The 12,236-nt window shown below is 41.3% G+C and overlaps 1 protein-coding gene across 2 annotated transcripts in view; it reads left to right on the top strand.

The window, feature by feature from the left end:
- The window catches only part of LOC129111524 (adhesion G protein-coupled receptor L2-like), a 64,112-nt gene extending 52,185 nt beyond the window's left edge, over positions 1-11,927 (top strand). The window contains exons 15-19 of one of the 2 annotated variants that reach the window (XM_054623505.1): positions 886-977; positions 2,446-2,614; positions 3,523-3,651; positions 4,967-5,063; positions 9,876-11,927. In XM_054623505.1, coding sequence (XP_054479480.1) covers positions 886-977; positions 2,446-2,614; positions 3,523-3,651; positions 4,967-5,063; positions 9,876-10,738 — 1,350 coding nt within the window. In that variant the 3' untranslated portion in view covers positions 10,739-11,927. The remainder of the gene's footprint in view (positions 1-885; positions 978-2,445; positions 2,615-3,522; positions 3,652-4,966; positions 5,064-9,875) is intronic. The other variant, XM_054623513.1, reaches the window with a different exon arrangement.
- Positions 11,928-12,236: the final 309 nt, after the last annotated feature.

The raw sequence follows: 12,236 nt of genomic DNA, 5'->3' as shown, positions 1-12,236 counted from the left end.
AAACATAACTACAGGGGGTAGAAACCACTGGTGGAATACAAACAAATACATTTACACATGTGCTGTACTTTAGTGCAGATTTGAGGTACTTAAATATTTATTTTTCATACCACTTTATACTTCTACTCCACTACATGTCATGGGGAAATATTGTACATTTTCTACTCCACTATGGTTATTTAAACATGAAGAGATTATAGAGGATTATTTGTAAGTGATTGAACAATATGATATACCAGCAGAGCCAAAACGATTAGTTGATTAATCAATGCTTGACAGAAAATCAAATGAAAACTATTATGTTATAGTCATTTTTCATGGTTTCTGAATCAGATAATGTGAATATTTGCTGTTTCTCCTTTCAATTATTTTAATAATCAATTAAGAAAATAATATTTAATCTTGTAAAATATATATTTTTGAGGTTTTAACTGGACAAAAGAAACATTAAGGAATTGGGATTCTGACTAGTTTCTGAATTTTTACAAAACAAACGATTAATTGATTAATTGAGAAAATAATCCATAATGAAAGTTATCAAGAGTTGCAGCCCAAAATACAAATATTTTAAAATGTCATCCACCTCAACCAACAGAAAAATACTCTCATAATATTATGATATAATGTGTAATATTATGGCAGTCACACAAGACATGTTTCTACATTGAGTATTTCAATTTTATTTCTTTCAATACTTTAAATACATTTTTTCTAATTACATTCTTTTCCGACTGTTTTCTTGTAATGGGGTATTTATTCAGTGTGATCAAAGTACTTTTACTTTGGTAAAGGATCTGAGTACTTCGTCCGCCTGCCGTCAGCAGCAGGAATCGGATGCCTTTCTAAGTGCAGTCTGTTAACCCTGATGCTCGTCTGTTTTGACAGGTCAATGTCATCTTCCTGGTGGTGACGATGTTCAAGATGGTGAAGCACTCCACCTCCATGAAACCGGACTCGTCCAGGCTGGGGGGTATCAGGTGAGGGGTGACACTGTGGCAGATTAGATGGCCGCTCTGTGGTTTGCTTGCTCTGAGACCGTGTGTGTGTGTGTGTGTGTGTGTGTGTGTGTGTGTGTGTGTGTGTGTGTGTGTGTGTGTGTGTGTGTGTGTGTGTGTGTGTGTGTGTGTGTGTGTGTGTGTGTGTGTGTGTGTGTGTGTGAGGTAATATGCACCATTACTGCTTTTGCTTCCCTCCCGGAATTTCTAAAGCCACATTTGACCAACACGTTTATTTGATTTCCTCTTCTCTTAAAACCCGACTGAACCAATATTTTTCTCTTCCACATTTTATTTCGTCCCGTATAGACGCTGCCTTTTGAGTTCATTTTATGATTTCACTATTTGCACTACGCAGGGTTATATTGCCTTTTTTTATTTCTTCATAACTGCATTTCTGACCTCTGGGTATCTCTTTGCTCCTATATGCTGGCATAATTTACAGGCTTCCTTAAGAAGACGTACTCCACCACATGCCTTATCGATTTAATGATGGTGAAAATGGGGTAAAAAAAAGCCCCCTCCCCCAAGTTTCCGCTGCTGCATTTACTCGATAAAAAAGATAGGTCCCGGTCCATTTCTGTGCCTGGGTTCTTGTTCAACAATGCGTTTGAGGGCAGGCCAACATATGTTATGAGGGCGCATTTTTTTTTTGCCAGCCGCTCTGATTTTGGTCCAGAACAAACCAAAAAAAAAGGCACTGAATCGGGTTTTCCAGGTTTGTTTTCAGAACACAGAAAGTCCACATTTGTGGATGCTGAATTTCAACACCATCATGTTAAGAAGTCAAAACTAATTAACTGTCATTAATTAGGGTCTCTCTCAAATCAGCTGTGTAATTAGCTTCTGTGTCAAATGTGGTAACTCGTAAAAACAAAAGTTAAATAATTGGTCACAGTTTGTTTGATTATTTAGACAAAAATAAAGGTTTTGTTTAAAAAGCAACAAAAACTGGACAACAAATCTAATCAGCCATCAGTATATTTTCTCTGTGTCTCGTCTCTCAGTGACATGTTGTCTCCTCTCTCCTCTCTCCTCCCTCCTCACCGCGTCTCTCTAAATGTGGCTCTCGTTTCTCTCTCGTGTATCAATAACAAATAGCCATCCTCATTGACTGTGAAGTTATCTTATTTCCTTGAGGCTTTCCTGGAAGTCGCCGAGGAAAAAACTTGCTGCGTTTGCATGCTTTTCAAGCCAACAACTCCAAAGAAGACCAGGGAAATGTTTTTCGACTCGGTGTCAAATACCGAATGCACATTCATCCCAAATCTTTGTATCAGCGTTCATACACCATGATGCCGCTTGCGCAAAAAAGCTAAATTGCTTCTGCTTCTTTGTTTTTTAAGAAGCTGCTGTCCAGGAGCAGAGAAATGTGGAATAGAGCAAAGAGGAAACCTACTATAACTTTGCCGTTTCACTCGTTAATATCGCTCTTCTTTTTCTTTTGCAGGTCGTGGGTGATGGGAGCGTTCGTCCTACTTTGTCTGATGGGGCTCACGTGGACCTTTGGCTTGTTCTTCCTCAATGAATCGTCCATTGTGATGGCTTACCTCTTCACCATCTTCAACACCCTGCAAGGGATGTTCATCTTCATCTTCCACTGCCTCCTCCAGAAAAAGGTGTGAATTATTCCTCCGGCGCTCATCTGGAATTATTAGTTGTGTAATTGATTAATCGAACAACAGATTTCAAATGAAGAAATAATCATATTATTTATAATATATTTAGTTATTTATAAAACCAAAAATGCAAACAAAGAAATGTTCTTCCAGCTTATAAAAAGTGAGGAATTGCTGTTTTTTTCTTTTATTTATCTGCAAATGCAATATTCTTTGGTTTTTGGATGAAAAATACATCACTTCAGAAATTCTTAAATTTTATTGACTAAACAAATATTGACTTAATCCAAATAATTGACTGATTAAAATACAGTATAATAGAGTCAATTAAAAATTAAAAATAAATTGACAGAAATATATTCAGTAACTATTCTCATAATCAATTAATCATTGAAGTCATTTTTTTGCTTTTCCTTGTCTTATAGTAAATTCAGGTTTGGGGGTTTCAGACATTTTGGTCTGACAAAACATGACATTTGAAGAAATCACATCAATTTCAGCTCAGGAAACTTTTAAACAATTTTCATTATCAGTTAAGTACAGATTATTTTCTTAATCGATCAATTACAATTAAGAAAATAATCTGTTTTTAACTGATAATGAAAACATCATTAGTTCCCACCTTACTGTCATAAATTTCAAATATGGCACCTACTATTTCTTTCTAAATCCATCTAATAATTGCACTGTAACTCTGGATACATTCTTACTTTGCAACACTTGCATCATAGTGCATTTCACAGAGTTTGTTTTTATCCCTTTTTATCCCTGTCCTACAGTGTCGGCATTTAAACAGCTGTCAGCCGGATGGCATTTGATAAAGATTAGGGATTTGCATCTCCCATGGGGGGGGGTTTCTGTCGCTGTCTTGAGTGCTCAGTTTGTCCTGATCTTTTGTTCCTCATCAGGTGCGCAAAGAGTACAGCAAATGTTTCCGTCAGTCCCAGTGCTGCGGGGCTCTGCCGTCTGAGGGACCGCACAGCGCCGCCAAGACAGCCACATCTCGGTCCACGGCCCGCTACTCGTCTGCAACACAGGTACGTGTGTGACACCGGGGATCAGATATGTTGGGGTTTAGGAACATGTGAAAAGGTTTCTTTAAATGTATTCCAGTTAATATATGTTAGTGGAATCAGTTTTTATTTTTTTTATGGACTGTTTTGGTTTATTTTTATTTTCATTTTTTTACTCTTTTGAACAGTAGGTCTGGTGATATTGTTTAGTTTTTAATTGTAAAGAATGAAAAAGACCAGAAATAAAAAAAAATGAACTGATCCTACAAACAAGTATTTGTTTTTGTAGACAAAACCTGATAAACTGCAGCTTCTCCCTCTGTGCAAAACAGCTCCATTATTATCCCTTCATTATGACGAACATAGGCACTTCAGTTTATTTTGAATTGATCCCACACATAAAATAGGTGGTGTAAATACTCACTGGAGCACCAATTGCACAGTGTTTGTTAAAAACTACAGTGCTTAGAGCCTTTCTAAAAAAATGAGAGTATATACTGGTAACCCGTCTTTAAAGATTTATGTCCTCAAAAACAAATGGCTTTTTGGCTGAGAGCCACAGAGAGTCTGGGGGAAGTTGGACAGTATTGATGGTTCTGGTCTTTGGATTTGTGGACAATAAGAAACATACAGGCTATCATCCTTATCCTTTAGTCCTCTAAAGACTCTAAAGCAGAGATTCTTGATGCTTTCATACAAATACACCTTTCAAAAGAAATGTCAATACTGTACTTTATGTCACATTTCAGGGTTCACTCTGTAATGTTAGGCTTTGTTAGACTGCCACGGTCACATATCAAAAGATGGGAATGATTGGCTTTACAATACAGTAAAGTGTAGCCAGCAGACAGACAGCATTAATGTATTTAATTTCCTCTTTTTAAATGGTCACATTATACCTGTTACCATGACCCTATTTGAAAAGAAAGACACCGAGAGAATTATGAAAAATATAATGTTCAATTGGACACACAGGTCTCTAATCTCTATTGAGACTTTAAGAGATCTATCTTAAGAGCAATTTGGGGAATTTTCTACAAAGCTTCTGCTCCAACTAACCTGAAAAAAAAAGAGCTGCTGTGGGCCGATCCTTCAACTTACAGGCTGTGCGATTCGTGGACTATCCATTTTTTGTTTCGGTTGGATCAATAGCGGGTGCAAAGGCTTTGTTTCACCGTAGCATGACCATATCATCAGCAGGGGGGTTAGTTAAGTCTCATATACAAGTGTAGCTTCACGGAACCCACGTAGCTCCTCGATCCGCGGGGCCAGAAGAAGCCTTGAATAACAGCGGCACCATGTTGAGTCCTGATCAATGGCTGCTTTTCTCTCCACACAGAGCCGCATAAGGCGGATGTGGAACGACACTGTGAGGAAGCAGTCGGAGTCCTCCTTCATCTCAGGAGACATAAACAGCACCTCCACACTCAACCAGGGTGAGCAACCGTTTCTTCTGCCGCCACCAGAAGAGAGATGAAGCTCTGAATTCATAATAAAAACACTTCAATGAATGCAGCTTACATGGATCTGTGGTGGCTCGGGAAAGAGCAAGATGAGACCGGATTTAGTGTTGCATTTTTCTTTATTTTAAGCAAGGGGAAAAAAATTGTTTTAAATGCTGCCTGTGTACCAAAGTTCACAGCATTTTTCCTGCACTCCTTCACTCAGGTGCATCTTAAAAAAGGCGAGGAGCAGCAGACAGAACGATGTGTGATATTAAGTGTGGCAAAAAAAAAAAATGTTACTGATGAGGTATTGAGTTCAGATCGCAGCGACTCTTTAACTCATCTGTGTGACTGTCAGGATGAAGGTGGAGCTGGAGGAGACGAGCAAAGTCAGGCCGAGGTCAGAGCAGGTTTTTGGGAGTCATCCCGGCTGCAGACTGTGCCAGCGTGGATTTGGCTGCAGTTATGAATAAGTTTGATTTCTTTATTTATTTAAAACGCACATGCCAGCGCAAAGTTTCTCAGCGATCCGTCCAAATGACTGAGGATTGTTTTTAAATTGTTGAGGATTTACACAGGCATGCTCGGGATGATAGGGATGCTGTATTATTCATGGCAGGCCACTTAGACATGTTTTGTCTAGTGTCTCGACTGGATGAGTTTGTTTAGATGAAGCTGTTCCACGTAAACACTGGAGTTGATTGTGTTGCTACGCTTTGGTCAACACTTGTCACGATAATGTTGTTTGTCAGTCACATCAGCTGACTGTTTGGATAAAGTCTCGCTTCGACCAGCGTTTCTATGGCGGCTTTGTGTCCATAACAGAAGGCAGACGGATCGTAGGTCATAAATCTTTTGCGGTGTCAGATTTTGGACGGCGGATGTTGGTGTTTGTTTATGTCGACAGCTACCCAGCGCACCACCACAGACCATGAAGTACAGTATCTCCAGCTCTGTTTTCCTCAACTGTTTTTTCCCCGTTCTCTCTCTCTCTCTCTCTCTCTCTCTCTATCTTTTCCTGTTATTTCAGGGATGACTGGCAACTACCTCCTAACTAACCCTCTCCTCCGAACCCACGACACTAACCCTTATAACAACCTGCTGGCAGAAACGGTGGTGTGCAACACCCCCTCTCCACCAGCCTTTCACTCCCCAGGTGCACATCCACCCTCCGCTTTTATTCTTACATTGATTTGTGTGTGTGTGAGTGTGTGTGTTTGTGTGTTTTTTAGTTTTTTAGTTTTAAGGTAAAACTTTGACAGCTTGAAAAATACACTTATTCACTTTCTGGGGCTGAGTAAGATGAAACGATTGATACCATTCTCCTGTCAGTCTGATAAATTCAAGGCTACAGCCATCCAACAGTTAGCCTAGCTTAGCATAAAGACTGGAAACAAGGGGAAACAGCTAGCCTGGCTGTGTCCAAAGGTCACAAAATCTGCCTACCTACATCTAAAAAAAAAGCTGACTAATTGACAAATTAAGTCTTGTTTATTTAATGCATATTAAAATGAGAATTTGCCAGTTCACGAAGGACTATTTCTTGGCTTTGAGTAGTTGCTAGGAAACCAACGGAGACTCACAGAAAAGCAGGCCAAGCACATAATCCCCTGTAAAATATCAAATTATCGTTTTTACAGTTACATTCTTTTGTAGGGATTGAACAAACTACATTTAATGAGTGTCGTAGTGGCCACGCTAGGTGTTTCTACCTGTTTCCAGTCTTTGTGCTAAGCTAAAAGGCGGCTAGCTGTCGCTTCATAGTAAAGAAACAGAAATGAGAGCGGTATTAATCGTCTCATTTAACTCTCTCCTTTAAGTGTGTTAGATTTATTTAAAACATGAACATTCTTCAGATCCTGGCTCTGACACAACACGCATCAAAAATGTTGAGCGTAATTACTGTAGATTACCATTTGTTCTTCTTCATCCCCACCTTCACTCTATTTCCAGTAGATCTTATCTAAGCGAGTTTGTCCTTTGTGAGCGCAGAAGGAGATAAACTCACGTCAATGCTATCTTATCTCTTCTACTGAGCGGTCACGTGGGAATTCCTCTCCGTTGAATACGAGCCTCACTCGTTGCTCTGGATCATTTAATGCTTATACACTTTATTCACGGGTGAAATCTCGACAACATGTTCAGATTGTCTTTAGTTTAGTTGCAATTAGATCGATTCAAATCATGTCAGTGTTTATGGTGACCTAGTTCTTCAGTGGCAGAGCAAAAAGAAACCCAATCAAAGAAGAAGAAGAAAAAAAAAAAACAGAAGCTCATGACGCAATGCGGGCAGAATCATAGCCCTCAGATATTCCCAGGCATTTGATGATAAAAGAGAATATACAAAAATGGCAGCATGGTGAAAGTGTGTGAGGAGAGGATATGCAGGAATGTATAGCTTTGACCTGCCGCAGTCATCGCAGTCGTGTTCTGTGCTGCGAGCTCGCTTACAGCACAATGAGAGCACTTCACACTCGCCGATAATGAAGCAGGGTTGGGACCAAACAATGTCTGCAAAGAAAATCAAAGACTTATTTATTTTATTTTATTTTTCTGCCTGTGAGCTCAGCAGCAGGGGAGCAGCTCGGATGCAGAAGTCAGTGCGTGTTCAGACAGCTTGTGCTTTATTGCCTTAAAATGTTTACCTGCTTAATGCTTGTAGTAATTACATGTTCACATTGGAGCACCAGAAAACAGATAAAAAAAGTGGTGATATTAGTGAGCACGTAATTTTCAATGTCAGCGTTAATAAAAAACCTCCTTTTAGAAACATCACCCCCCTCTCCTCTCCCCTTCCCTGAGGCAAACCGCTGCACTTAGCCGTGTTTCGTACACAGGAGCAACAGGAAGCAGTGACAAACCCCGGGGAAAAAAAAAAAGGTTTAACATATGGAAAGTAGTTTTGAGGATGCAAGGCAGCAGCATGACACACAAATGTCAAAACCTGGTGTGAAGATCACCAACCAAGTATGAAATACGCGCCGAGAGACTGTCAAGTTTAACATAAGCTTTTTAAAAAATGTGTGCCTGCTATAGTCATTACATTTAGCTCCTGGAAAAAGGATGAGCATGTCCTCTATTATAAGTGTATTAATACTAAGTAACACTCTGCAGATGTTCAACCGATGCAGTAAAAAACCGGTGAGGAGAACATCTTGGATGAATCTCTGCTGGAACGGTTCCCAGAGTGCAGCTGTCGCCGTGTCCACTAGAATTCTGTTCACATCATTTCCCCCCTTTTCTCCCGGTAGACAGTACCTGGCTGCATAAAATCACTGCTTGTGCAGAAACAAATGCAAATTTGGAAGTAGGGTCTATTCAGAGAGGTGTCTAATAATCTTCCACCTCCCCCCTTTATTTGCCATTTTTGCTCTCTGTGCTCTTTTCACTCTTTTTTTTAGGAATGTCTTTGATGTTTTTTAGAGGTTTCTTCTTCTGTTGCTACCATGCTTTTTTTTTTCTGACACATTCATTTGAAACCTTAGACTACAGATTCCCCATGTGTTTTTTGTTTTTTTTTCTTTTCTCCTGTGATGACCTCCCCCTCACTCTGTAAAATGTCAGCCTTTCACTTACAGGCTCACAGTGTACCCAATAAAAAAGAAAAATCCACATATCAAAAAAATCAGGCCCCACTTCACTGTCATCCTGCTCCTCAAACTTAGTCACCAGGCTGCACAAAATTAGAGTACTCCACTGTGTGTGTGGGTGCGTGTGTGTGTGTGTTGGTGTGTGTGTGTTGTTCACATTTTCAAAAAAGTAAAGAAAAAAAAAAGCAATTCAGAAAGAACTATTTGGGAATGTTTCTCCTTTTACTGAAGACAGAAAAAACACTGTGCTTGCTGCTGAACCCTTTCACCTGCTGAGTCCAGGATTCAGTTGTCCTTGATTTGTCCTTTAGCTCTCTCAAACTGTTAAACACGTAATTTCCCTGTCATTCTCCATCCACCTACAACAATTTGAGCAATGCATCACTTGGGGCTAAAATGACAGTTAATAGCAAGGACACAACGAGTGGGATTGACTGAATCCAGGCTGGATGTTGAAGCTTTCCACTTTGGTCTTATTTCAGTGATTTTGTTGTTTCTGCTGCAATTGAAAAAAAGCATCTGTTTTTTACTTTTTTTGCACATCAGCTGTTCTTAGGCCAGATAGCCTGAGCAGACACACTTGATGTGAGTGTTGGCAAAGTGAGTCATTGCACCGTGCCTGTGTGTCGTGGTGTGTGGGGGTTGTTGCTGTGCTTGTGGGGCCCCGGTGCAGAGAAGAGGCCGGCCATCTGTGTTCGACATTACTCTTTTGTCTTGCCTTCTTTTTTAACAGGTGGAATGTTTTATTCATTGTTTATGTCACAGCACTTCCTCATCAGCTTGTTATAATTTATTTATTTTGCTCTCATCCTATCCTGTTGCTTTTTGTATGCTGCTGTGTTGTTACCTGGTCATCCGCTTCTTCGTAGCGTGTTGCTGTGCTATGTTTTTTTCTTTTGAAGTTTTGAAGTCATCCTTTGTTCTCATTTCTCCAAATATTGTTCAGGATAATCTCTTAGATTGGCTTTAATGATATTCAGCCATAATGAGGGTGGACATGGTGGGGAGCTGATTGGGTTCTCCTTTGAATTTTAAAAACTTTTATACATTTGCATAAAATTTAAATTAACCCAGAGATCAAAGAGCACAAGAGTGCAGTGTCCTGAGCAGTATCAAGTTGTATGTGGATGGTGTAGTGGACACTGTGTTGTTCTACACAAAAGGCCCGAAAAATAAAAAAAATCTCACGCGCTCTTTCCGCCTTTCCTTGCAGGACAGCACTCTCTGAGCAACAGCAGGGACATCAGTGCCATGGACACCCTCCCCCTCAACGGCAATTTCAACAACAGCTACTCCCTGCGAGACGACGACTATGAGAGCGTGGGCGTCAGAGCCCCGGGTGACCTGGGGGGCCTCCACCTGGATGATGTCGCCTTTGAGAAGATGATCATATCTGAGATCGTCCACAACAACCTACGGCCCCGCGTGGCCCCCAAAGGCCGCGAGCACCCGAGGGAGCAGGACCGAGCCTTGCCTCCGCAGACCAGAGTGACGGTGGACCGCGGTGGGGGTGGGAGCGGCAGCGAGGATGACGCCATCGTGGCGGATCACGCCGAGGCTGCGTCCCCCCAGAGGGGAGGTGGAAGAGGAGGCCACGCCACCCTGGAGCTGCTCCTGCACCCCCACCACAAGGAGGCGCTGGAGGCCCCCCTCCTGCCACAGAGGACTCACTCCCTGCTCTACAGCGCCCAGAAGGCCCCCCGGCGCCTGGAGGGGCAGGGCGGCCATGGCTCTGAGACTGTTACTGCAGTGGAGGACATGGGCTCCCAGTCGCCCACCAACAACAGAGACTCCCTTTACACAAGCATGCCCAACTTGAGAGACTCACCCTCGCCCTCCGCTTCGCCATACCCCCCCGAGGAGGAGGAGGAGCTCTCCTCCTCGCCACGAAGCGAGAGCGAGGACGCGTATCACAAAAGCATGCCGGAGCTGGGCGACGCTCCACAGCCCCTGTCCTACTACCACATAAACCGAGGCACCAGCGACGGCTGCATCATCACGCCCAACAACGAAGACTGCGCACAGGAAGGAGAGGCGCCGAGCGACGGACAAATGCAGCTCATCACCAGCCTCTGAGCCGGCCCCTCTCTGTTTGCACAGGTTTCAACAGATGGCTGCTTTTCGGTTGATGTCAAGAGAGCCGGCAAAAGTCTGGCTCCGCACTCCACATGCCCTTCCTGTTAGGACAGGAAGTGAAATGTTGTCGGGTGGGAAAAGGAATGAAGAAATTACTTTTTTTTTTGCACACAGATCCCATTAACACACAAAACACGTCCATCCGAGGCCAGACAAATGTGGACTGTGAAAGCTCTGCTGTTGGACCAGAGAGGTGCAGAGAATAACACACAGGCCGCCGCGTCAGAGATGAGTCTGGCTTTTCTGTTGTACTGTTCTGTCGAAGAATGAGGGATGAAAAAAAAAAATACTCCAAGCAAAGAACTTTGAAACTCCGGACATATTCGAGGGGGGACTTTGCAGAACCAGGGTCTTTTTAGTCATGAAGTCCAGAAGTAGAACTAGTGTGGCTCCACTGCACAGTCAGGACTGTAAAGTTAAGAAACCACTAATTCAGACTCAGGCCTTATATTTTCTCTATTGCACATTTAACTGTTGTCAAAGTAACAGCTAAAGAAAATATATTTTGCTGTACCACTAGTGTAAAAATTCAACAACAAAAAAAAACAAAGAAGAAAAAAAAGAAAAGAGAAACGGCAACCATTCAGTAGTTATGCCCTGTCGATGTTAATACGATTCTTCAGACAAGGTTAATCAAAATCGTGGAAATGTGCTTCTTCCTCTCACACTTGACTCGTTGTATTATGTTTGAATATGAAAAAAAATGAAGTTTCGAGAGATCCATATGAAATCATGCTCACGTCTCTGCTTGTGAAGTGCTTTTGCTTTCATGAATGATGATTCTTTTGCCAGTAGTATATTTGTTAACACCGGGCCATGCACAGATTTGGAGTGAATTTGGAAAATTGTGTAATTTATTTTACTTGAAGGAATTGTCAAGTTTAAAGACTTATGTTCACGCCAATGCGATATTGCAATTTTTGCGGACATATTTCATCCTTTGACACTAATTAATTTATTAACTGAACTATTCAGAATAAAAAAAAAGGAAAAAAGAACATGGCAGGAAAGTGTGAAAAGTTGTTGCAGCACTGATTAGGTTAATTTTATTTCTTTTGTAAGAGTCCATCATCAGCTGATATTTAATTCAACTCCTGTTTGATATCAAATAAATGTGAAAATTTTTCTTGTTCTCAGAGGTAGTCTGCTTATTCATGTTTTGCATAAAATAAATTGCTGTGACCTATACATGAAGGGGATTTTACCCATTTTTGCTACGGTCAACAAATCCCATGAAAAGACCAAAACTAGCTTTAACTGGGGCACAGAGTGCTGCAGGAGTCAGACCTAAAACCCTGAAATGACTCAGCGGTTTTTGCACTTCCAGTTATCTCGTCTTGAAGTTACTTTTTATTTTAATGGGGTTTTGGTTAGATGCCTGAAGTAAGGTCTGTAATTAACACAAGCTTAAGAAATGTTATTGGTTCGTTCTACGCTA

Source organism: Anoplopoma fimbria, chromosome 3 (genome assembly GCF_027596085.1).
Source record: "Anoplopoma fimbria isolate UVic2021 breed Golden Eagle Sablefish chromosome 3, Afim_UVic_2022, whole genome shotgun sequence".
Taxonomy (NCBI): Eukaryota; Metazoa; Chordata; class Actinopteri; order Perciformes; family Anoplopomatidae; genus Anoplopoma; species Anoplopoma fimbria.
Note: the sequence above shows the minus strand (reverse complement) of the source record. Positions and strands in the feature narration are given on the sequence as shown.